Below are 27,798 nucleotides of genomic sequence, written 5' to 3' on the forward strand. Positions count from 1 at the left end.
TGGCAGCATCTGTGGAGGAGAAAACAGAGTTAAAGTTTCGGGTCCGGAACACCCTTCCTGTTCTGAGGAAGGGTCACCGGACCCGAAACGTTAACTCTGATTTTTTCTTCATGGATGCCGTCAGACCTGCTGAGCTTTTCCAGCAACTTCTGTTTTTGTTTGTTGAATTTCAAGGAGATCTGGTTGTCCTCATGCACAGTCATTGAAATTAAGTGTGCAGATGTAGCAGGCAGTAAAAGAGGCAAAACTGTATGTTGGCCTTCATAATGAGAGGATTCAAGTACGGGAACAAGGATGTCTTGCTGCAATTATACAGGGCTTTGAGAGACCACATCTGGAATACTGTGTGCAGTTTTGGTCTCCTTATCTGAGGAAGGATGTTCTTGCCATAGAGTGAGTGCAGCAGAGGTTTACCACATTGATTCCTGGGATGACAAGACCGACGTATGAGGAGAGGTTGAGTCGGTTAGGATTGTATTCACTGGACTTTAGAAGAATGAGGGGAATCTCATAAAAATCTGTTAAATTCCAATAAGGCCACACAAGTTAGATGCAGGAAGGAAGTTCTTGATTATGGGAGAGTCCAGAATGAGGGGAAGTAGTTTAAGGAGAACAGTTAAATTTTTAAGGACAGAGATGAGGAGAAGTTTCTTCACTCAGAGAGTGGCAAGCTTGTGGAATTCAGTACCACAGAAAATGGTTCAGGCCAGAACATCATGTGCTTGCAACAAGGAAGTAGATATAGCTCTTGTAGCTACAGGGATCAAGGATATGAGAAGAGGGTGGGATTAGGGTATTAAGATCGATGATCAGCCATGATCATATTGAATTGTGGAGTAGATTTGAGGGGTCAAATGACCTACTGCTGCTCCTATCTTCTATGTTTCTATGTTTAAAGGAGTAAAGTGAGGTGCAGCGAGGGTACTCCACAATCAAGGCAAATGAAGGCAATGCTGTCAACAATGGAGGGATTAAAATTAGGAATATACTGGAGGTCATAATTAGAGGAGTTCAGAAGAAGAGAGTTGCTGAGAGCTCTTGTGGCACAGTGGGAGTGTCCTTATGTCTGAGCCAGACGACCTGGATTCAAATCTCATCTGCTGAAAAGGTGTGTAGTGACATCTCTGAACAAACTGATTGGAAACTATCTGAATAGTGAAATAGAGATTCTGATGGTACAATGGTAACTTCTTGACAAATAAGCCTGGGCTATAGCATCCAACTGATAACATTTTTGAGCAGGTTGGTTAGAAAACATAATTAGAGACCTTATGTGATTAAGTCAGTCAATTCAAAATGTTAGTGTCACATATTCTTTATTCATTCACAGGATGGGGGGCATCACTGGCTCGGCAACATTTATTGATCATCCCTAATTGCCCAGAGGGCAGTTCAGTGTCAACCACATTGTTGTGGTTCTGGAGTCACATGTAGGCCAGACCAGGTAAGGATGTTTTCTTCCCTAAAGGACATTACTGAAGCATTTGGGTTTTTCCCCAACAATCGACAATGGATTCATGGTCATCATTAGATTCTTAATTCCAGATATTTTACTGAATTCAAATCCCACTATCTGCTATGGCGGGATTCGAAGCCAGTCCCCAGAATGCTATCTGGGTCTCTGGGTTAACAAGCCAACGATAATACCACTGGGCCATCACCTCCCCAGTGCTAGGATGAACCAATGGCCTTTCTTTTCTGCCAATAGTAAGACACCTATTCCAAATTCCATACCATCTCCCAATTTTGCTTTAGTCGCCGTTCACTTGCTGCTGTAACGTTCATTCCTGCCATTATTGCTTCTGCAATTGAATACCCCAATGGCTGGTATCCCACATTATAGCTTCATTGATGCCACCCAAATTTTTGTTGCCTGCCCCTTAACTCATACCAATTGCCATTCCCCGTCACCTGATTTTAAAATTCTCATTATTTTCAAATTACTGCATGACCTCCCCACACCCTCCACACCACTGTAATCTTCTCTGGCTCCACATTCCTCCATGATATCTGCACAGCTATAAATCTGACCTCTAAATCTGAGTGTCTCCAATTTTAACCATTCCACTACGAGTGGCCGTGACTTCAGCTGCCTAGGCCCCAGGCTCTGGAATATGCCTCCCAAACCTCTTTATCTTGCTTCTCCTTTCAGACAGTCCTCAACTAAGCTTTCAGTCATCTGATCTATTATGTGCTTCTGTGATTCAGTGTCATGACATGTGTTAGATAAAGCTAAGTTGCTGTTGTTGGATGAACTATGCAAAAGTGTCAAGTATGAAGTACCATATGTTCCAAATACTATGTGTACTCATACTATGTGTACTCTATGGTAGGTGTAGTTTTAATGGAATAAGTTTAGAAATTTTTAAGCAACATCTCAACACCACCGCGTGCCCCCCCAAAAAAGAGACATACCTCCACAGTTCATTATCTTCCTGACATTTGTGGTTGAAAGTATCCTCTTGCTTCTGAGGTGATCAGCAATCTGTCCACCAATGGGTACCACAATGGTCATGACAAGATGGGGCAAAGCTGATAGAATGCCCACCTGGAATGATAAAATAGTTAAAGTCACCAGGGAGTACTGTTCAAAAACAGATGTTGCTGGAAAAGCTCAGCAGGTCTGGCAGCATCTGTGAAGAAAAAAATCAGAGTTAACGTTTCAGATCCAGTGACCTTTCCTCAGAGGGTTCTGACTGACCTGCTGAGCTTTTCCAGCAACTTCTGTTTTTGTTCCTGATTTGCAGCATCCGCAGTTCTTTGGTTCTTATTCAATGAATCCAGCCTGCCTCTCCGAAAGAAAGAGTCCCAGATTCCTATGAGACTTTATGTGAAAACCTTTTCTCTCAAATTTATTCCTAAATTGTCCACCTCTAAATTTAACATTACATCAAATTATTTTGGATTCCAGCATCGGGGGAATGCTTCTTTTGTATCCATCTTGTCTCGTGCCTTCTTCTTTTTAAAGGTCTCCGTTACACTACTCCTCAATTTTCTCAGCTCAAGGGGGTACAAACCTAATGTTTCTCATAATTTAATATTGTTTGTCCACTTTTGTAAACGGACAGAGACAAGTATGAATTACTGGAAACTTCTCTCTGACTAGGCAGCTCAGGAGACACCAGCAGATGTCAAGTCCAAAATAGTTCAGAGATCGCAAGGAGGTTATGACTGTGCTTTTAGAACACGCATTTTCACCCACTCTCTGCCTGTTATCACATTGCATGGTTTGCTTTCAGCACAGACCACCCACTCTCTGCTATCCTTAACTCTCATTGTCACTTATTCAGTTTCTCTTCTGTGCTGGCTCACCATTCGCAATCTACTTGTTTACCTACCCCTTTCATATCCCTCTCTCTCTCTCTCTCTCTCTCTATCTCTCTCTCTATCTCTCTCTCTATGGGTTCCATTTCAACTGAACTGCTCACCTCTCTCCCCCTCCTCCTCCCCCAACTTTGGCTTCAGCACAAATACCAAATTTTCCCAGCTGCTATCAGTTCTGCTGAAGGGTCACTGAATTCATTAATTAGCTCTGCTTTCTTCCAATGGATGCAATCAGACCTGTTGAGTTTTACCAGCAATTTCTGTTTTTGTTTCACCAGAAGGCTATCAGAAGTGAATATGCAGAAAATCTTTGTTTAAACTACATGCAGTTTTCAGTAGAATCTCAATAAGTCTTGGTAAAATAATGTAAGGTAAAAGAACAATAGGAGAGTTCAAAGAAAATTAACTTGTAAAAGTAAGGAAAAGCAGCTGTTTCTAAACTGCTGTAGAAAAAAAGGTAAATGAACCCTAAAGAGTATTAGCTTTGCTGCATGCAAAGCATGAAACTACTGAAGACTTCTGTCTATTATTGTTCTATGGGATGAAGGCATCACTGACCAAGACAGTATTTGGATCCATCTCTAATTGCCCTTGCATTAATTGGATTGCTCAGTCACTTCAGAGCACTGTTTAGAGAGTTTTTGATAGATCTGGAATCACGAGCAGGCCATAGCATCCCTGAAGAGTATTAGTGAAATATTTGGGGTTTTAATGACAGTTGTCCTGGTTAGTACAATTAACTTTTGATTTTGGAATTATTAATTACATTAAAATTCCCACCACAGCAGGTTTGAACCCATATGCTGAGGGAATTAGCTCTGCCTGTGGATTATGAGCACAGTGGCATTAATATAACACCTTTGTCTGCTCTGTTATAAAGTCATAGAGTCATACAGTATGGAAACAGACCCTTTGGTCCAATCAGTCCATGCCAGCCATGTTCCCAGATTAAACTAGTCCCACCTGCCTGCGCTTGGCCCATATCCCTCCAAACCTTTCCTATTCATAAACTTATCCAAATGTCTTTTAAATGTTGTAACTGTACCTATATCCACCACTTTCTCTGGAAATTCATTCCACATACGAACCAAACTCTCAGTGTAAAAAGGTTGCCCCTCAGGTCCATTTTAAATCTTTCTCCTCTCACCTTAAAAATATGCCCCACAGTTTCCCTACAATTAACTTTTAACTTTGGAATGATCAATTAAAGTAGAATTCCCACCTCAGCAGTTTTGAACTCATATCCAGAGGGAACTAGCTGGGCCTGTGGATTATGAGCACAGTGGAATTAACATAATACCTCCATTGATGTGTTGAATAGTTAGACTAAGCTAAGAATGTGTGTGTTCATTTGAGGGGTGGCAGAACTGAAAAACAGAAGCCATGCAATTGCAAACTTGAAATATAAAAAAACCTCAGCTCAGCTCCATTCCTCTAATTCTAATTATGTACCACAGAGCTTTTTACTTGCAATTGCTTTCCTGTAAGGCTTGCATATCTATTAAACTTTCAACAATATATTCATACCTGAATACTAAGCTGAGAAGTGTTCAAAAACCATATTCAGACCTCATCTCTTATACTCATTAATATGAGATTAACCAAACAAGGAGGCAGTAAGTTAAGTGTTTCATGTGAAGAACTAACACTTCACATTCAAATTGATAGCAGTTATGAATTTGAAATAAGGAGGCATCAGATGACAAATGAATGAAAACCTGTTTTAAAAATATGGAATCATAGAAAAATCATCTCACTATACCTGAGGAAGCAGCAACGCTCCAAAAACTTGTGTTTTCAAATAAACCTGTTGGACTATAACCTGGCATTGTATAATTTTTGACCTCGTTAAACAGTGTCTGCCCTCTACTTTTAGCTAGGATTTTCAGTCTTGGTGGAATTCCAGTGGGATTTTTGCAAAATTGTAATTCCAGTGGCCAGTTCCATATTCTACCTTTAGCTCCACAGTGTTTTGATTTTATTTTATTCTAACCCTGATTTCCTGGGTTCAGACTAAGTAATGTATTTTAGATAAAGACAGATGTTGCAATTATCTATCGCCCTTCATGAACTCTCTTCCAACCTCTTCCGTCAGGCAGAAAATACAAAAGCTTAAACACATGTACCAACAGGTTCAAGAACAGCTTCTTCCCCGCTATTATTAGACTGCTGAATGGACCTCTCAAATTTCAAATCTAATGTTGATCTTGCTTTTTTGTGCACCTTGCTTGTAGCTGTAAATTGGTATTCCTCATCCTGTTCTGTTACCCTAATACACTTTGTATGGTATGATCTGCCTGTACTGCACACAAAACATTGCTTTTCACTGTACTTAGGTACACATGACAATAATAAATCTAATAAAAAAGTAAATCATGACAGACCAAATGAAGCACTTTTGAAATGCAGACACTGGGACGATGTCATGATGCACAGAAGACAAATTGCAAGTAGCAGGGCCCCAAAACATTGATGAGACAATAATGTTTTAAGAATGATGCCTGAGGGACAAATAGTGGCCAGCACACTGGGGGAGTAACCCATGGTGCACTTCTTTGCATTGTACCATGGGATCTTACATGTCCATTCGGAAGTACATGGCGTTACCATCAATGAACGCCCCACTGGTGTTTACCACTGACCAGAAACTCAACTGGACTCACCACATAAACACAGTGGCCACAAGAGCAGGTCAGAGGCTACAACTACTACAGCAAGTAACTTCCTCCTGACTCCCCAAAGCTTGTCCACTATCTACAATGCACAAACGAGGAGTACGGTGGAGTACTCATCACTAGCCTGGATGAGTGCTCCAGCTCCGGTAGCACTCAAGAGATTCAACACCATCCAGGACAAAGCTTAATTGGAGCCGTACCCACCGACGCTCAGTAGCAGCAGTGCGTACTATCTATAAGATGCACTGCAGAAATTCACCAAAGATCCTTAGACAGCACCTCCCAACCCCACAATCACTCCCATCTAGAAGGACAAGGGCAGTGGATACATGGGAATACCACCACCCTCAAATCCCCTCCAAGCCACTCATCATCCTGAATTTGAATTCAATAGGGATCTGGAATAAAAAGCTAATTTAATGTAGCCACTACCAATTGATTTTAAAAACCCATCTGGTTCATTAATATTCTTCACGGAAAGAAATCTGCCATCCTTACCAGATCTGACCTACATGTGACTCCACACCCACAGCTCTCTAAAATGATTGTATAAAACTGAACAGGACTAATAGTCTATCCTGCTCTCAATACAGCCATTTGAAATGAAGGATACCTTGCTGATTTCAAATCCAAACACTTCTTCAAAGTAGGCAGGTTGGCTAATCAGCAGCAAATAGAAAGTCCAGCTTCTACAGAAATTCGCCACAATTATTGCATAGACGGGCATAGAGGTAAAGAACTTTCTCCATGGTGTTTTGTATTTCTATAAAATAAGATACAAACAGAATTAAATTGAAGTGTCTGTTGATTTTATTACATCAAGACCATTTAGAAATCATAATCCATTTAGTGTGATTCTTCTTTAGAAAGTTTCAGAACTACCACCCCTGAAGAGAAAAAAAACAAACCCAGTGCCTTCTCCAAATCCAGTGCCCTCTCTAAACCTAGCAACCATGCAAATAGTTTGCAGATGAAGACCTTAACTGGATCTGAGCATCCTTGTGCACCAGTCACTGAAGATAAGCATGCAGGTGCAGCGGGTGGCAAAGAAGGCTAATGGTATGTTGGCCTTCATTGTGAGAGGTTTTGAGTACAGGAGCAGGGATATGTTGTTGCAGTCATACAGGGCCTTGGTGAGGCCACACCTAGAATATTGTGTGCAGTTTTGGTCTCCTTTTCTGAGGAATGATGCTCTTGCTCTCGAGGGAGTGCAACGAAGGTTTACCAGGCTGATTCCGGGGATGGCGGGACTGACGTATGAGGAAAGATTGACTAGGTTGGGATTATTTTTGCTTAAGTTCAGACGAATGAGGGGGGATCTCATAGAGACTTATAAAATTCTAACAGGACTGGACAGGGTAGATGCAGGGAGGATGTTCCCGACGGTGGGTGTGTCCAGAACCAGGGGTCACAGTATGAGGATTCGGGGTAGACCATTTAGGATGAAGATGAGGAGACATTTCTTCAAACAAAGAGTGGTGAGCCTGTGGAATTCATTATCACAGGAAGTAGTTGATGCCAAAATATTGAATGTATTCAAGAGGCGACTCGATATAGCACTTGGGGTGAATGGGATCAAAGGTTACGGGGAGAAAGCAGGATTACGCTATTGAATTGGACGATCAACCATGATCGTGAAGAATAGCAGAGCAGGCTCGAAGGGCTGAATGGCCTCCTCCTGTTCCTATCTTCTATGTTTCTATGTTTCTGTGTTAAATATATGTTGGTTAGTGGAGGTGTCAAGTGATCAGCATCCAATTTACACAAAGATTTAATCTTGTTTAAAGCTTAGAACTTAACTATTTAAATTATTATTTAGTCTTCTCTTACAACATAGCTTTAAGTAAGGAAGTATCAACAATAAATTATTTCTATTTTAACTGTTCTAAAGTTCTATTATTTCCAAGTTACTTCAGGAAGAACCTAGATGGCTCTGTGGTGAGTAATTTACCTGCTCAATGGTAAATCAAACAAAGGATTGCCTGTATAAAGAAATAGTGTTCACTGGGAATAATATGACATTTGTTGCATTTCACTCTAGAGTTGTAACTTTTCAGATAATTTCTAATCAACCTGTTCAGAGATGTTAGTATACACCTCTGGAGCAGGCCTCCTAGCTTAGAGGTAGGGACACTATTACTGCATCACAGGAGCCTTTCAGCTATAACTTTTTATTTGTCTTCCAAAGAAAGACATTGCATTGGCCAATTAAATATCTACTGTAGGATCTGATTGTTTAAATGGATTGCTCTTTGACGTGTGAAGACATGGTCACAAATTTGATTTTGTTCTTGTGCAGCTTAAATTGCAACTACTAAAGGAAAGCCCTAGTACTTTCACAATGGCACTTTCTGAAATGGTAGAATTACAGTGACCTGTAAAAATTGAGTTGCATTATATTCTTATACAGTAATAACACTCAAATGGGCAATTCTCCAAGTTTCCAGCTCAGACTCCCTGTCTGATGTCATCCAACTCCAGGTCATTGTTTGATCCTATTTCAATCTCCTGAGTTGTCATTGCTCTGAGTGTAGCAGGATCTACCACAAATGATTCAGCTTTCTTCTCTAGAGAAGACCTGTATGTTCGATCCTCTCTGAATTTGCTGGCATTTATATGCCTCTGCTATTGCCTGCATTTTGACTTTGGCTGGAACAATTCTGTTCTTGCCATTTTGTAGCCCATCAATATTAGTTCTGTCATGCACAACAACTATTTATCTGCATTTACTGTAATTCCCGCTGATATAATATAGCCATTGATAACCCTCATCTCTCATCAGGCTCTTCTTTATTGGCGCCCTGAATAATGATGCCATCTGAGGTAATGGCTGCTCCTGAGGTTCTTGGTATCACCGTACGGATATTGTGTTGGTAAATCTCTGGTGCTGAATGGAAGGCAAAAAGCAATCTCTTGTGTCTGTAAAGTCTTCAATGAGGAACAAATGCTGCCACCTTCCCTGAATGTTGGCATGCCCCCCAGTTTAATTTAGAGAATACCTTGCCTGTTGACAAATACTTCACCCACAGAGGGAACTGAGTGACATTCTCCCTCACTATTGCTTCTTCCACCTATCATGGATGAGTCTGATATCACTATTTAACTTAGACAGGGTGCTGGTTCTCCAACTGACTCCATGATGTCTTGGTCATTGATACCTCCTTGATTTTTGTCTCACTTTCCTCTCAAGCTAAAAGGTGTTCTGTGTACAGAAGGCTACGATAGAGACTTTATGTTCTCACCAATGATTAATCTCACTTGTCAGTGTTGGAATTTCCCAGTTCCTTGAAACATTGATCCAAACACCTCTCTATGCTTTACATAGACCTAGCACAACATTTATAATCAATCTGATGTGTAGGACACCCAAGACTTGGACTGTTGCTCTACTCAAAAGAGACTCACCATTCTCATAAATCATTAGAAATTCTGCCCCTCTATTACAGTCTTTAGCTCTCATATCTTCAGAAAAGCATCCAAACCATTTAAAGTAGGTTTTTATTTAGGTAATGGTGGACTATTTCGACATATTTTTGAGATGTGCACTTGATTCTCTTTGTCTTCATTTAATCCCACAAAGCTCTGTCCAGGAGATCCTGTCACTTTCTGAATTGACAAGAACATTCACATCAGCACCATCAATGATGACTGGAGTGTTCTCCTCGTTGGTCCCATTAATGGAAAGCACATAATTATTATTGGCTATTCTTGTCCTCGCTAGCTGCACCTTCTTCAAAACATCTCACAGTTGTGCTACTTTCATTTCTTTCCTTTACTAACTTTCCAGGTAACCTCTTTATTCAGCTTGGTTTCTATACTTCTTGGCAAAATGGTATTTGACCACATAATTTGTACATATCCTTCCAAGGCAGGGCAGTAGACACCTCTTCCATGATACCCAAAGTTGTCACATCTGAAATAACTTCTGCTGTGTACAGTTACATGTACCTGGACTCCATGGCTCCACTTGGTTAACTTCTCCTCTGCTGCTGATGGTAAAGATGAGACTACGTTTCTTGCTCTGAAATTGTTTATCCAATGCTTCAAGTGCAGCTGCCATTTTTAAAGTTTCACCTGAGGTTAATTCTTCTCTGTTTTTCTGGAGCTTATGTGTCAAATGTCCCGCCTTCAATGTTGTACTACCTGAACCATTATCTGGATATCCAGATCAATTGTAACATGATTGCATCCATTCAAAGCCTATCACAAATCAGATAGAGATTAGGCCTTTGTTTCCTCCTGTTTCTGTTTCCTTTGCCAGAAAACATGTCTTTGGCATCACCACCTAATTGTCCTTCAAATTTTTCACTGCATGTTCCTATTCTGACCTTCTCAATGTCAAGTGATATCTTGAAAGCCCACCTTTTTGAAGCAGCCATACCGAACGTGAATAAGACAGTGCTTTCACTGTGCTTTCTGTACCACCAGGCAAAAACAAGTCCTGAATGTCAGCACTCGTTTCAAACAGATAATTTCAGCCACAATTTCCATTTCAAGCCAACAATCCTATCATCAGCCAAAGCATCAACCTGCATCATTGCTTGGATTGCAGACACATCAACTCCACCAAATGTCAAGGCACAATCCCTAAAAATCTTTGTAATTGCCTCTATATTTTTCTTCTGTATTTCTCCTGATTGTCAATGCTACATCTTGGGCTAAAAGAACACATTTGAAGTCACTGATTTAACATTAATGAAGAGTGAGAAAACTTCAATGGAGGCTGTTTCTTGTTGCAGCTACATGCAGGCCTCAAAAGGACAAACGGCCTACTCCTACACTTATTTTCGACGTTTCTATGTTTCTAATTATAAAGCTCAGTGCTTAAGTTAAGAAAGAGTATACATGTTGCAAGCAAATGATGTACAGTTCCAACATAGGCATGATTCAGGACAAAATTGTGCCCAAAATCATCCACCCTGGGGTGCCCGGATGGAGAAAATTTAATCAAGGTAATTATGCACAAACAGAGCTTTTGTGCATATATTTGAGTTTTTACAGTTGTATTTGTGTTTAACTAATTTAACATTCCCAAATGTATAAAAATATTCATACATCTATTCCTCCAATAAGTTTGGCACTTTCTCCAATGCTTTCTTCAATGTAAGTGCGTTCCTCATCTGTGATAGTTGGATGTGCTGCAGGGCTTTCATAGGATACCAGAATCCAGAACATATACCACACTATTCCAAGAGATCCTAATTCAAGAGGAAAAGCAAGAAATATGAAATTCTGTATAATCAGAAGTTAAATGTTGTTGCACAAAATGTTGTTGTTCTACAACAGATCAATTGCTAGTTATTTAATATCTTGCTTTCAGTTACAACATTGCATATAAATCATTAACATCTGCAAACATGGAAAGACAATATGCCTGTTGGGCATCTGAAATGTATGCAAACAATTGCCAAAAGTACACTGTTGTGCTATCAATATCAAAAAAGGGAACAGTAGATTTAACATCTTAAGAGAATAGGGCATGTGATACATTATCTTAATCCTCACACATTTAGCTAGGTATCTCACACAATGTGAGAGCACATTGAAAAATCATGGATAGTGGGAAAAGGCTCAGAATATCAAATAGTTGCCACATCTTTAAGGCAGTGTCTTGCTGGAAAAAATACTCATTTTCCACTGACTCAACTTCAAAATATACCCTAGATATTTTCTTTCACTCGTTTATCTAAAATATTTGTTTTTTTTTGTACTGAACATTCTTATGTGTAAGATCTACTCTACTCAACAACTTCTCGACAATAATTTTCTGAATCTACATTGGTGGTGGAGCGATCATCCATTGCTAGTATGTTGTATAATTGCCCTCAAAATAATCCATACAGTGTAGAAATAGTCCCTTTGGCCCAACAAATCCACACTGACCCTCAGAGTATCCCACCCAGACCCCCCCTATAACCCACTTAATCTACACATCCTGAACACGAAGGGCAATTTAGCATGGCCAATCCACCTGGCCTGCACATCTTTGGACTGTGGGAGGACACAGGAGGGAACCCACACAGACACGGGGAGAACGTGCAGACTCCACACAGACAGTCACCCGAGGGTGGAATCAAATCCGCGCCACTGGCATTGTGAGGCAGCAGTGCTAACCACCGAGCCACCGTGTCTGATATTCACAATTTTCAATTAAAAGTAACTACATTTTAAGGGCGATGTCCATGACTTGAGATTCACATGCTGTGTTTTCTTAAGCTTGAACAATATTTCAAAGACCATGGGAGAGACTTTCAACTTACTCCCAGAAAGTAACTAAACTATAAAGTGCTGGAGAAACTCAACAGGTTTAACAGCATCTGTACAGACAAAAATAGAGTCAATATTTCAAGTTCCATGTTTTTGTAAATTCTGATAAAAGATGAATGGATTTGAAATGTTATCTCTATTTCTCTCTGTAGTTGCTGCCAGACCTGTTGACTTTTGCCAATGCCTTCCCTTTTTGTTTCAGATTTCCACCGTCCACAGTTCTTTGTTTCTATGCTAGAAAACAACTTTTCTTGCTGGTCAGGCATCCATTTTTTTCTGACACTATTTTAGTGAGGAATAATTAGAGTTCTCATCCAGTTTGAAGAACCAGTTTGACAATATTAACTATATTGGCACTTTTACATTCTACAATAAAACCTCAAATCAAAGAACTTTACAATAAAGAAAGGGACCATTAATCCATTGTGTCACTGCTGCCTCTTTTAAAAGGTACTCAATGAAACCTTCCCCTTCACTCTTCTCCATTAGCCATGATGTTTTCTCTTTTCCCATTAGTGGCAAATTGCCTTTTGTAATTTTGTATTGAATCTGCAGCCGCCATCATTTCATCAGTGTGTTCCAGATCGTAAAACTTGCTCATCTCACCTCTGGCTCATTTGGTCATTATCTTACATTTATGTCCTCCAATTGCTGATCCACCAACGAGGAAAAACACTTTCTCCATATTCACTTCATCAGAACATATCTTCTTTTAAAACACATCCAAGAAAATTTTCTCCAAACCTTCTCCATTTCAGTGTTCCCACAGACATCTAGTTCCTTAACCTTGGCATCATTCTGCTCTTTCCAAAGGTGTGGTGCCCATTATTGAACATAAAGGGGTAGAAATCATGGCAGTATGGAATTAGCCACCCATCCAATATTCAATTCCATTAAGTTGCAATTGTACTGAATTCTAAGTTGGTGACTTAAGAAGATGATATAGTCCATTTTGTGCTATCATCTCAGGTGAGCTTCTATCACATTACTCCAGTTGAAACTTAACCAATGGAGGTTTAGTAGAACATTCATGTCCTCTTACTCTATTAATAAAGTTGGATATCTCATATACTTTACCAATTTTTAAAAATATAGTCATGAAATGATCTCTATTATTATATTTCTAAACACCAACACTTTATAAATGATACAGAAACTTTTCTGCAACAAATGACATTCTGAGACTGGTGAGTTATATTGCAAGTTGTCATTGCAAGTCGAGATGTCTGTTTTAAAAAGTTTCTCTGGGATGTAGGCATCACTGGCAAAGCTGCTGCTTCTTGCCCAACCCTAACTGACCTTTTATTGATGGCCTTCCTCAGCTAATTCACAGGGTGGATCAGGGTCAACCACATTGCTGTGCATCTGGAGTCACAGGTAGGGCAGACCAGGTAAGGACAGCAGTTTTCTTTTCCTTAAAGATCACTTGTGAAAGAGTTGGATTTTTAGAACATTTCCAATGGTTATATGGTCCCGTTAGGTTAGCTTTTATTTCCAGATGTTTATAGAATTTGAAATTCTGACATGGTGGGATTCAAACTCACATCCCTAGAACATTAGCCTGGGCTTCTAAATTCTTAGTCAAGTAACATTAAAACAAAACCACTAACTCCCAATATTTGTATTAATAACCATAAATCCAGAAGTTAATAAAAGAAATAAGAGCTCTTTTGTATGCTGAAGCTTGTTGTATTTGAAGCAAATTGACTGACAACCACCCACTTCATTGGGATATAGAACTTACCGTACACATAGAACACAGAGGGCCATCCAGTGTATTGTACTAAAATCCCAGCTAGAGGCATAGCAACAACTGCTCCGGCATATGAACCTGCGAGAAAATCAGAGTGAAATCAATATGCAAGTAAGATCCCATTCAAAGATTGTTCTTCAAACTTTTTATCCTTTTAAAAAAAAACTTACAGGAAAAAAGAGTTAATTACCACAAAATGAAGTGGTTGCCAGTCTGCTTCTCTCCAATGGTGGAGCCCACTTACTCCAAATGCCATGGCAGGCTGGGTATGTGACTCCCTGCAAACACACATCAATTATGTCTTTACACAGAGTGAAAGTGTCAGACAGCTCTGTAATTTTTCTAACAGTCAACTTAGCAAAAACCAACATGCTTATTCTTTTAAAAGTACTAATGCAGTCAAAATAGCGAAAACAGCATTACAGACTTTTTAGAGAGGGGTGATTGTATCTTGTAGTTCGGTTCCTATTATACTGTACTTCGATGCAATCACTTAGTGATATCTCAAAGTTACCTTCAACCCTTTTGTAAAAATGAATCTGAGAAACCAGACATCTGCATACATTCAAAATATTCCACAAAACCAATCGAATTGTAATGCTAATTAAAATTTCGGCATGCAGTTACAGCTATTAGTTTCCAATTACTAATAGGAAACTAATTAGTAATGTATAAGCTGGAGTAAGACATTATCATTTCAGCAGTATAAATAACAGCAAGAAAGATTAAAACTGTTTGGAATGAAAATAGCAAAGGTTGAAATGCATAACAGGTCAGCTAACATTTATACATAGTTCAGTGTATTATGGGAGTGCAGCTTTTTATCAGTTTAAATGGACAAAAGCATAATGGACGAGCTGCAGAATGTCAAAGGCAAACACAGTTTCTTTCAGAGCTTACTACATTGTATTACAGGCACTCTGCGGGATTCTGTGAATTAATTGGTGCTGCTCCTGTACCCTTGGAGAGTTAAACATACCTCTACCAGTCCCTGCAGGATCCTGACGAATATCACAAAACCATAGTGCACTTTAGCTGCAGATGGGATGAGCATATTGAGAGTTGAGGTGAGAAAGATGGCAGCACCAAATACTCTGAAACAGAGTAGAAGAAATATTCTTATTAGACACATTTTCCTCACAAATATTCTTTAATGATTTCCAATATTAGTTTCTGAGACACAGTGCCTAAGGTATTTTGTTTAGTTATTTTGAGTATCTACACAATTAATATTTTCATAAACAATTTGTATATTAGTTTGTGAACATTAATGTTCTGATACGAATAACTTTGTTGTTATTCCCTGAATTGTAGTAACAAATTTTTAAAGCCTTCAGTGGTTAATTGAAACTGCACAGCTTCAAAAAGGCAGCCCACCAACAGGGACAGATAATAAATGCTGGGCAGTCAGCAATGCCCATGAGTGAAGTAAAAAAAAACACCTACCCAACAGTACCTGAAGCAGCTGGAATTACATTTACAATACTTTATAAATTAACATTTCTTTAGCTTTACTAGTTTCTTGCATAATACAGCTTTTCAGATCACATAAGATTGATTTGATTTGTATAGCACTTAATGCAGTCTGAGAATTACAATAATGTAATTGGATCATAGAATTTTAAATTGAGTATCAGGTTGTGATTTTATCCAGTTGTTCCTTTCATCCAATGTTTTAATGCTGCCACATTAATAGAACTAGGACGAGATAAGTTAGCCCCTTGAACTTGCTGTGCCATTTAACATGATCTCACTGAATTGTGACCTCACTCTATAACCTCATAGACATTTCCTAATTCCTGTGGTTAACAAAACTCTATGAATATCAGATTTAAAATCAATAATTGATCTAGAATCAGTTTACAATGTGGAAGAACATTCCAAGTTTCTACCATAATTACATTTAGAAGTGATTTGTAATTATACTCCAGTATGGTTTGGAACTAATTTTGCAATATCATTCTTAGTCCTAGCCTCCCTAACAGCAGAAAAAGTTCCTTGTAACCTACTTTTATTGTTGCTTTTAAGGTTTTTGAAAAAAAGTATCAAATTATTTGTTTGAATTTCAGGAACACAATCTGTGTTTATGTAATATACCTTTAATTCATCCCTTGGAGTCCAAGTATTATTCTGGTGAATTCACATTGGTCTCCCTCCAAGACCTATCTATCTAAGGAGGGCTCTTGTGGCACATGGTAGTGTCCCTGCCTCTGAGCCAGCAGCAAACAGAAACAGAAATTACTGGAGATACTCAGCAGGTCTGGCCAGCATCTATGGAGAGAAAGCAGTGTTAACCTTTCAAGTCCAGTAACCTAAAGGGTTGAGGTTCTGTATAGTTGAAGCATGGCTTTTACTCCAAAATATCAGCCATGCACTCATCAAGGCGAACAATAGGACTGAGATGGACATTTTCCAATGTTAGTCACTTAAGAAGCCAAACATGATAGGCCAACCCATTAAGGATGGTGGCCTGTCTCTCTGGGATAATAATTTGATCTGAGGATCAGCAACTCGGTGGCCTTAGCAGTGCCATGGGTATGCATGGAGGAAACCACCATGTTAAGACATCCTGATAGATCCAGCAGAAGAAGATATCGATATACGTGAGCGAGACGGACAGTCCAAGTGATTAGGGGGTGAAGGTCCGCTGGCTATTGAAGCCCCAGGAGCAGCCATTGGAGAGTGACTCTGGGCCACAGGCCTCTATAAAAAAGCTTCCCCTCTCAACAAGGAAGTCAGGAAGCTACTGAGGGGCCACTCCTAGGAATCTAGCTGATTTGCTGTGTGATAGCAGCCATTCTGACTTTGACCAAATCCCAAATGGGTCATAAAATGGCTGACAATGGACCAATTAATTAGCTTTAATTGTCTCCAGATGGCAGGCAACTAAAGCCATTGCCATTCTTGCCATTCACACATTGCTATACTGGAAAGAACATGTTGAACCTCCATCCCAACACACATTCCACCTCAATTTTAGCACCTCCTGTGCCTTACAATCCATCTCCAAATGGTTGATCATACTCATGATTGATCATGGGTTCAAAAGCCTCTTTGGACCTCCACTTTTTTTAGCTTTTATGTTTTTTGAAAGTACTCCATTGTACACTTTTTGCATGTAATGTGAATGATTTTATATTGCCTAGATTGGATTTAATTTTCTATAGTCTGCCCATTTACTGACTCTATCAGTATCTCTTTGTAATTGTAAGTGCTGGTCTATATTAAGTACAATGCCATCTGTCTTTTTGCCATTAATAAACTTGAATGTGTTGAATATAATCCCATTAACTAAGTTGTCAATACATGTTATGAATAGATGATGTTCCAACACGGATGTCCGCAGGACAGCACTTTTTGCATTCTACTAATCTATGTAGCTGCCCAATACCTCTATTTTCTGAGACCTGAAACTCAGTCAATGAAGTTCAAAACAAGCTTCATAATTTGCCTCAGATTTCATGAGCCTTGACCTTAGCTAACAATTTTTTACCAAATGCTACTAGAACTCTACCATAATGACATCCACAAGGATTCTTCCGTCAACTATATTACTCATCTCTTCAAACAAAAATCCAATCAAGCTTGTCAGGCACAACAAACCCTGTATAAATCAATAAGTCTGTCAGATGGTATTCTTATTTTGAGGGACTGACAACAACCCTTTACTCATCCATGATGGCCTCTCTGATCAGCTGCAAATTTTTTAAGTGTTTCAGAGTGTTTATTCATATCATGCCGAATCATAGACTCAAGCAAACTCCAGTCAACAAATGTTAGACCAACTGGTCTTTATTTTTTCCTCATTTACCTTCTTAAATAGTGAAAGCATATGGTCAGGTTTTGTGATTCAAGACATCCTTGAAAGATTACAGTTAAGGCATCCATAATTTTCTCAAGAATTTCCTTTAAAACGTTGGATGAAAATCATCTTGACATAGAAGCAGAGAAAGTATTTAACCCTTTGAGTCTATTCTGGCAATCAATGAAATCATGATTGATTTGGACCTGGGAACCTACCAATCTTGAATGCCATCATTTCCTTCAATGGTGTTATTTTGTTTACATTAATTTTAGTGAGTTCCTGACTCAATTCCCAAAGAGAAAAAAAGATAGTATTAACGAAACCAGAGCCCCTTAATTATCCAGACATATACAGGGGAAGAAAATATGGAAAAATAGAGCTTATGACAATCTAAAAATGTAATATTTTAGGAAATTTGGATGAGTATAGAAAGCATAGGGCAGAAGTAAATAAAGGAAATTAGGAAAGTGAAAAGAGGGTAAGGAAAAAATATTGGTCAGAAAGATTAAGGAAAATTAAAAGATGTTTTATTTTAAATCAATATCAAGAGGATGGCTAAGAAAAGATAGGCCTATAAGACCATAGATCATAAGATATAGGAGCAGAAGTAGACTATTCGTCCCACGAGTCTGGTCTACCATTCAATCATGGCTCCTTTGTTTCTCAACTCTAGTTTCCTGCCTTCTCCCGGTAATCCTTGATTCCCTTACTCATCAAGACCTATCAATCTTTGTCTTAATTCTCAAAGACCTAGCCTCCACAGCAATGAGTTCCACAGATCCATCACTCCCGACTTAAAAAATCCCTCCTGTCTTAGCCCTCAGGTCTTAGTCTCTCCTATTGTTCTCCACATCCATTGTATCCAGGCATCTCAGTATTCTGTCAGTTTTAATCAGATCCCATCCACCCACCACCCCACCCCCCTTCATCCCCACATAACTCATGTATGGACATGGATGATGTGGACAAGGTTCTCATGAATATCTTATCTCTGTCTTCACAAAGGAAAGGGATTATTCAAACATTCTAGTTGAAGGGAAGGAATGTGGAATACTGGATGAAGTAAACATAATGAGAAGGGAAGTACTGAAGGTCTGACCTTCTTGAAAGTGGATAAATCACTAAGGCCAGATGAATTTCATCCTAGGATGTTAAAGGAAGCCAGGCAGGAAATTATGAGCACTCTGACAATCATTTTTCAGTTCTTACTAGATATAAGCGAGTTAGCAGACAATTGCACGTCTGTGAATGTTGTACCATTCTTCATAAAGACTGCAAAGGATACAGCAAATAATCATAAACCAGTCAGCTTAACCTCCATGGTGGAAAAATTATGAGACTCAATACTGGGAGATAAGATTAACCGTTATTTGGACAGGCATGGATTAATCTGTGGTCGTAAGCATGGTTTTGTTAAGGCTATGTTGAGTCTTACTAAGGCAGTGAGAGGAATGTTGAAGGAAATGATGGCCTAGTGAAATTATTGCTGGAGTGATAATTCAGAGACCTAGGTAATGTTCTGGGACCCAGGTTTGAATCCTGCCATGGCAGACGGTGAAATTTGAATTGAACAAAAAAAATCTGAAAATAATCATTTACCGATGATCACAAATCCGATGTAAATTGTCAAGAAAATTAATTTGGTTCACTAATGTCCTTTAGGAAAGTAAACTGCCATCCTTAACTGGTCTGGCCTACATGTGACTCCAGACCCACAACTATGTGCTTGGCCCTTAACTGGCCTCTAGGCAATTTGGGGTGGGCAATAAATGCTGGCCTGGCCTGAATAAAAAAAATTACCTCATTCAAATTGCAAGGAAGAATGATTAGATATAATATTGTCTACATTAATTTTAGTAATGCATTTGACAAGGTCTCACAAGGCAGACTGGTTGGAAAAATTAAAGCCCATAGGATACAGGAGAATGCAGCAAGTTGGGTCCAAAATTGGCTGTAAACAATGGGTAAGGGACGACTGATGCTTTTGTAATGGAAAGTGGTTTCCGGTGGTGTTGCACAGGGCTCAGTACACCACAGCTGTTTGTGTACATATTAAAGATTTAGACTGAAATGTGGAAGGGCATGATTGGGAAATTTGCAGATCCATCTTGTTGATAATACAAGGGGTAGGTGTTGACTACAGGATGACATCAATTATTTAGTTGAGTGGACAGAAAAGCTGCAAATGGAATCCAATTTGGGGAAGTATACGGTTATGCATTTGGGAAGGACAAATAATGTAAAGGAATGCATAATATACTGAAGGATATTTAGAGTGTAGAGGAAGTCAGATACCTTGGAGAGCAGGTCCACAGGTCTGTGAAGGTGCCAGACCAGATAGATAAGGTGATAAAGAAGGTGCATGGGAAGCTTTCATTCTTTGGGTGAGGTAACATTTAAACTATTTAAGACACTAATTAGGACACAGTTGGCATTTTGTGCATGGTCCTAGTCACTGCATAACAGAAAGGACATAATTACTGCAGTGACTTTACAGAGGAGATTTGTAATAATGTTGCCAGGATTTGAAAGCTGCAGAAAAAATTGAAATGTTGTGTTACTTAGACCAGAGGAATCTGAAGGATGACTTAAGTGAGGCATGCAAAATAATGAGGGGGTTGGATAGAATGGGTAGGGAAGAAAATAGGCTATATGGTCACATTCTGTGCCATCCGCTGTACCCGTTGTGGCCTCCTCTACATCGGGGAAACCAAGCGGAGGCTCGGGGACCGCTTTGCAGAACACCTACACTCGGTTCGTAATAAATAACTGCACCTCCCAATCGTGAACCATTTCAACTCCCCCTCCCATTCCTCAGACGACATGTCCATCCTGGGCCTCCTGCAGTGCCACAATGACGCCACCCGAAGGTTGCAGGAACAGCAACTCATATTCCGCTTGGGAACCCTGCAGCCCAATGGTATCAATATGGATTTCACAAGCTTCAAAATCTCCCCTCCCCCAACTGCATCCCAAATCCAGCCCAGCTCGTCCCCACCTCTCTAACCTGTTCTTCCTCCCACCTAGCCCCTCCTCCCAGCTCAAGCCACACCCCCATCTCCTACCTACTAACCTCATCCCGCCCCCTTGACCTGTCCATCCTCCCTGGACTGACCTATCCCCTCCCTAACTCCCCACCTACACTCACCTTTACTGGCTCCATCCCCGCCTCTTTGACCTGTCTGTTTCCTCTCCACCTATCTTCTCCTCTATCCATCTTCTGTCCGCCTCCCCCTCTCTCCCTATTTATTTCAGAACCCCCTTCCCCTCCCCCATTTCTGATGAAGGGCCTAGGCCCAAAACGTCAGCCTTCCTACTCCTATGATACTGCTCGGCCTGCTGTGTTCATCCAGCTCTACATCTTGTTATCTCAGATTCTCCAGCATCTGCAGTTCCTAGTATCTCTGCAACTACACTGTAGTTTTGCGACTCAATAGTTGCAACTTTGGGCAGTCCAACATTTATCATCTTCTTCTTGTGTAAATACCAACAGAGATTAATTATTCAACATGTCTGCCATTTCCTTATTTTCATTATATAATGATAGTCAGTTTAAAGGAACCATATTTCTCCGCCTCATCCATTTTTCCTGAATGTTAAAAGATGAATATGAACCATGTTGATTTTGATATTCTTTGCAAGTTTTGATTTGTAATGTTGTCACTTTTTGTATTTCGTGTATCTCTTCCTGGTTCCAGGAACTGCATTGATTTTTTAAAAAAATTTTGTGTGTTCATTTTTCTTTTACATTATTGCTGTCCTTTAACTTATTATTCATCCATGGCATTTCTTTTAACTTTGGAAAGTAGGGATCTGGCTCCATAGGGAAATGAACAGGCTCTGCACAACTTAAAATCATTTTTAAACATCTCCCACTAATTTTCTGTAAATGTGCTGGTTACCATAAGAGCAGCAGCAGTTTATACAGATGTTGTTCCATCACATTAAAATTAACCTTACTCAATTTATCTTTCGAACACCTCATTGAACTTGTAAGCAGTAATGTCACTGAACTAGTACATCAGAAGCCCAGGTTATGAAGACGTGAGTTTTAATCCCATTGCTGCAGATGGCAAATTCTGAATTCAATAAAAATCCAAATCTACCTTATTGGTGACCAATGTCAATTCTTGTATAAACCCATCTGGTTCACTATTGTCCTTCAGTGATGGACATCTGCCACCCTTACCCAGTCTGACCCACATGGGGCTCCAGACTCAATATGAGATTGACTCTCGCATAAAAACCAAAGGAACTGCTGATGCTGGAAATCAGAAACTAAAACAGAAATTGATAGAAAAGCTCAGCAGGTCCGGCAGAATTTGTGGAGAGAAATCAGAGCTAATGTTTCGGATCCGGTGACCCTTCCTCAGAACTCTGATTGACTCTTAACTGCCCTCTGAAATGGTCTAACAAATCATTCAGTTCCAGGACAATGCCAGCATTGCTTGCATCCCATGAATATATCTTTTAAATTATTAAGCAAATATTTATTAACTATTCAGGTATTAAATAAACCTACTATGAAATCTAATTGTCTTTGCTAGTCGAGTAAATATTATTGCAGCAAACCTTTCTGAACACACTGGGCAAATTCGCTGTCTTTCTGAATTAGAGAGACTTCTTGTGCCAATCTATACAAAAATTCGAAATCTTTAAAGCCCCTCTGTCATTGTTTTTGTGTTAGTCAAGTAAATAATGCAAGTGAATGATCTATTTTGGCTTTCTCTTGAGCTTTCTTCATCAAAGTTACTAATCTTCAGACAACTCTATGTGACATCAAGAAACTTCTAGGTTGTTGGATATTATACAGGCTATGGGCCCTGACTACATCCTAGCTTCAGTGTTGAAGACTTGTGCCCAATCCACCCCCCTAAACATTTACCCATCACCAAAGGTGCACATGGCAGCAATATGTATCATTGACAAGTTGCACTGCAACAACTCACCAAGACTCATTCAACAGGACCTTCCAAACCAGCACCTTCTACCACCTGGAAGGACAAGGGCAACAGATACATGAGAACGCCACCAGCTGCAAGTTTCCCCAAGGAAACTGGCTAGGACTATATTCATTGGGGTTTAGAAGAATGGGGGATGGGTGGCGGGGGTGGCGATCTCATAGACATGTATAAAATTCTAACAGGCCTGGACAGATAGGATGTTCCCAAATATTAAGCAATCCAGAACCAGGGGTCAGGGTCTAAAGATATGGAGTGGGCCATTTAGGACTGAGATGAGAACATTTTCCCACCCAGAGAGTGGTGCAACTATGGATTTCTCTGCCTCATAAAGCAGTTGAAGCCAAAACATTGTATATTTTTAAGAAGGAGGTGCATATAATTCTTAGGGCTAAAGGAATCAAAGGGTATGGGATTAAAGTGAGATAAGACCGTAACAAATAGGAACAGGAGTAGGCCATTCAGCCCTTCAAGCCTGCTACGCCATTCAATGGGATCATTGCCAATCTGTCATTCCCATATCCACAATCCTGTCCTTTCCCCATAACCCTTCATTGCTCAAGAGTCTATCTATCTTAACATTAAATACACACAAAAGACTCTGCCCCAACAGCTCTCTGTGGCAAGGAATTCCAAAGATACACAATCCTCTGAGAGAAGAAATTCTTCCTCGTCTCAGTCTTAAATTGGTGCCCCTTTATTCTGAGACTTGGCCGTCTGGTCCTAGGTTCTCCCATGAAAGGAAACATCGTCTCAGCATTTATCCTGTTTAGACCCTTAAGAATCCTGGATAACAAGGTGTAGAGGTAGATGAACACAGCAGGCCAGGCAGCATCAGAGGAGCTGGAAAGCTGACTTTTTGGGTCTGGACCCTTCTTCAGAAATGGGGGAGGGGAAGGGGGCTCTGAAATAAATAAAGAGAGGGGGAGGCGATGATAGAAGGTGGATAGAGGAGCAGATAGGTGGAGAGAAGGCAGGCAGGTCAAGGAGGCAGGGATGAAGCCAGTAAAGGTGAGTGTAGGTAGGGAGTTGGGATGAGGGTTGGTCAGTGAGGAGGGAGGGGCGGTAGGTGTGAGGGAAGACAGACAGGTCGAGGAGGCAGGGATGAGGCTAGTAGGTAGGAAGTGGGGATGGGGGTTGGTCAGTGAGGTGGGAGGAGCAGATAGGTGGGAGAAAAGATGGGCAGGTCAAGGAGACAGGGACGGGATGGGCTGGTCTTGGGATGAGGTCAGGTGTGGGGAGATTTTGAAGCTTGTGAAGTCCACATTGACACCATTGGGCTGCAGGGTTCCCAAGCGGAATATGAGGTGCTGTTCCTCCAGCCTTCGGGTGGCGTCATTGTGACACTGAAGGAGGCCCAGGATAGACATGTCGTCCAAGGAGTGGGAGGAGGAATTGAAGTGGTTCGCGACTGGGAGGTGTCGTCGTTTGTCACAAACTGAGCGTAGGTGTTCCACAAAGCGGTCTCCAAGCCTCCGCTTGGTTTCCCCGATGTAGAGGAGGCCACATCAGGAACAGCGGATACAATATACCACATTAGCAGATGTGCAGGTGAACATCTGTTTAATGTGGAAGGTTTTCTTGGGGCCTGGGATGGGGATGAGTGGGGAGGTGTAGGGGCAGGTGTAGCACTTCCTGCGGTTGCAGGGAAAAGTGCTGGGGGTGGTGGGGCTAGTGGGGAGTGTGGAGGGGACCAGGCTCTTGGGGCCTGGGATGGAGGTGAGGGGAGAGGTGTAAGGTACTCCTTAAGAATCCTGTATGTTTCAATCACATTACTCCTATGGTTTTAGACCCTATTGTGTAGAGTCTCAATCTGTTTAATCTTGGCTCATAAGACAATCCCTCCATGCCAGGGATCATCCTAGTAACCCTTCTCTGAACTGCATGTGGTGAAATGATATTCTTCCTTAAATAAGGAAACAAAACCTGCTCTCAGTACTCCAGATGTGGTCTCACCAGCACCTTGTACAGTTGCAGTGAGACTTCCTACTCTTATACTCCAATCCCCTTGAAATAAGGGCCTACATTCCATTAGCCTTCCTGATTATCTGCTGCCCCGTGTGCTGGCTTTCCCTATTCACACACTGCACCTTACCCCCCCTCCCCCCACCCCACCAAGTCCCTTTGTGTTGCAGCTTTCTGCAGTTTCTCTTAAATTAAATAAATTTCTGTTCTTTTGCCCTCCGTTCCAATACGAACAACTTTGCATTTTCCCATTCTATACTCCATCTGCCAACATTTTGTCCACTTTGCTGTGGTTGGTTCGCTTCCCGAGCAGGTTCGTTAGTTCGCAGATGTTTCATTACCCTGCTGGGTAACGTCATCAGTGTAGCCTCCGATGAAGCGCCGGTGTGTTTTTCCGCCTGGTATTTGAACTCTGGGGTCCATTGGAGTTGATTACATCATATCCGGTTTTTCTTTGCAGTGGTATGTATATAGATTCTAATTCTATATGTTTATTGATGGCCTTCTTGGTGGAGAACCAGGCCTCTAGGAATTCCTGTGCTTGTCTCTGTTTGGCTTATCCTAGGATCCTGATGTTGTCCTGGTCGAACTGGTGGTCCTCCTTGTCTGTGTGTATGGAGACGAGTGAGTATTGGTCGTGTCTTTTTGTTGCTAGTTGGTGTTCATGTATTCTCGTAGCCATTTCCCTCCTGTCTGTCCAATGTAATGTTTGTTGCAGTCCTTGCATGGAATCTTGTATATTATGTTGGTTCTGTCCATAGTGGGTAAGGAATCTTTGGTTCTTGTTAGCAGTTGGCATATGGTTGATGTAAGTTTGTGAGCCACTCTGATGCCCAGTGGATGGAGTGGTATCAGAGTGGCACACAAACCTGCATCAACCTTACATCAACTGCTAACAAGAACCAAAGACCCCTTATCCACAATGGACAGAACCAACCTAACATACAAGATGCCATTGGACAAACAAAAAACTGGGTACGAGAATACATGAATGCCAACTAGCAACTAAAAGACATGACCAATACTCACTCGTCTCCATACATACAGACAAGGAGGACCACCAGCTCGAATGGGACAACACCAGGATCCTAGGTCAGGCCAAACAGAGACAAGCACAGGAATTCCTAAAGGCCTGGTTCTCCACTAAGAAGGCCATCAACAAACACATAGAGCTAGACCGTATATATACATCACTGTGAAGGAAAACCAGAAATGACGTAATCTACTCCAATGGACCCCAGAGTTTAAATAACAAGCGGGAAAATACAACAGTGCTTCATTGGAGGCTGCACTGATGATGTTGCCCAGCAGGGTAATGAAACGTCTGCAAACTAATGAACCAGCTCAGCAAGCGAACCAACCACAGTACCCACAACCTGAGCTACAAATCTACTCAAAAATATTATTTTGCCCACTTAGTTAGCCTATCAATATCCCTTGGTACCCCTCTTACAACCTATTTTAGTGTCATCTGCAAACTTGGCAACAGTACATTCATTTCCTTCCTCCAAGTCATTAAGATCTATTGTAAACACTTGCTGTCCCAGTACTGATCCCTGTGCAACCTCACTGGTCACGGGTCACCAACCTTAAACAAAATCCCACAATCACGTTGAATGGTGGATCATCAGCCCTGATCATATTGAATGGTACAGCAGGTTCAAAAGGCCAAATGGCTTACTGCTGTTCCTAGTTTCAATGTTTCCAAGCTACTCACCATCCTGACATAGAAATATATTGCCAGTCCTTCTGTGTCACAGGGTCAAAATTCTGGAACCCTCCCTACCAGCAGAGTGGTGTACCTAAACCACATGGACTGCAACAGTTCACCACCTTTGCAGGGCAGTTAGGGAGAGGAGGTGAATGCCAGTGAGGGTCATATCACAAGAACAAATAAATATATACATATATATTTAAAATCCATAACATTGATGCTTAATGTGCTGCTTGGGGTACTGTTCAAGTGATACATATCACAAGAATTCGTGACTAAATTAAACAATGATGAATAGATAACTATTCGCATTGACTGACCATTGAAAACCTGCACATATTCAAAGAAAAGCACTAGGCTCCTTGGGACAATACCCAATGATTCACATCACGCTTTCCTACAGCTGGAGCACTGGCGAATGTTTTACTGACCCCCCCCCCACCCCACCCCATCCTCACACTCGTTTCCCCGAAAGAAAGAAAGCAAATAATTCCAACTGTAAAAATCACCCCACCATCAGAAATGAGATGGGTTTCGAACATATGTTGTGGTGCTATTAAAAATAAGCACCCAGGTGCAGGAAGTACAAACATTCTTCTAATCTGTGCAACAGGTACAGAACTCGAACTCATTAACGTACATTTCCACATTCCTTTGTGAAAAAAAATACACCGAAAGTGAATTGGGAGCCACGTGGCCTTTAATAAATAGATATTTTTTGTGGCTGAAAAATCACATGACACTGACTTGTCTATGGAAAGTCGTTAGCAGATGATTTCCATTTCTGCCTCCACCGGGAAGCTGATGGGGGATTCATTTGTAAATTCGAGCATGTTCTTTCTTTTACCAAAATGCCAGTGATGTCTGAAACATACTCAATTCAAAGCCCGACCTAATTTCAGCAAAAAAAATCCATGTCAAAGAGAAATTCTCACTTTATTCGAAAAGAGAAAGAGACACCTGTGCGAGGCTGCCAGAGGTAGACGGCTCAGTATGAGTCGCTTCTTCGGGCAGTCAGCACCGTGTTGATGGGCCCAATGGCCTCCTATCGCGCTGGGACCATTCATATGCGGGCGCTCGCAATCTGTAATAGTCTCTGATCGGACTCTGTTTCTGCAGAGATTCTTGCAGACCTGCTGAGATATTCCCAGTTTTTTTTTCTTTTGTTATGCGCTATGACTTAGATTTTTCATTATTATTCTCCTGTGTAGGATGGGGGGTGGTGGGCTGTTGTGGTTCAGTGGTAGTATCCCTCTGTCTAGGAACAGAACCAAGTCCCGCTATTTCAAATGTATCACTGTCAGTCTGGACAGGATTAAAAACACTTTGTGTTA

General features: G+C 40.7%; 1 protein-coding gene across 1 annotated transcript in view; it reads right to left on the reverse strand.

The window, feature by feature from the left end:
* The window catches only part of LOC109935159 (vesicular glutamate transporter 2), a 51,112-nt gene that overhangs the window by 9,928 nt on the left and 13,386 nt on the right, over window positions 1–27,798 (reverse strand). The window contains exons 4-9 of the mRNA XM_020533832.2: window positions 14,999–15,113; window positions 14,210–14,297; window positions 14,011–14,097; window positions 11,055–11,197; window positions 6,613–6,762; window positions 2,416–2,548 (exon numbers count right to left, since the gene is read on the reverse strand). Of these exons, the coding sequence (XP_020389421.2) occupies window positions 2,416–2,548; window positions 6,613–6,762; window positions 11,055–11,197; window positions 14,011–14,097; window positions 14,210–14,297; window positions 14,999–15,113 (716 nt within the window). The remainder of the gene's footprint in view (window positions 1–2,415; window positions 2,549–6,612; window positions 6,763–11,054; window positions 11,198–14,010; window positions 14,098–14,209; window positions 14,298–14,998; window positions 15,114–27,798) is intronic.

The sequence above is a fragment of the Rhincodon typus genome, chromosome 17 (genome assembly GCF_021869965.1).
Source record: "Rhincodon typus isolate 14 chromosome 17, sRhiTyp1.1, whole genome shotgun sequence".
Taxonomy (NCBI): Eukaryota; Metazoa; Chordata; class Chondrichthyes; order Orectolobiformes; family Rhincodontidae; genus Rhincodon; species Rhincodon typus.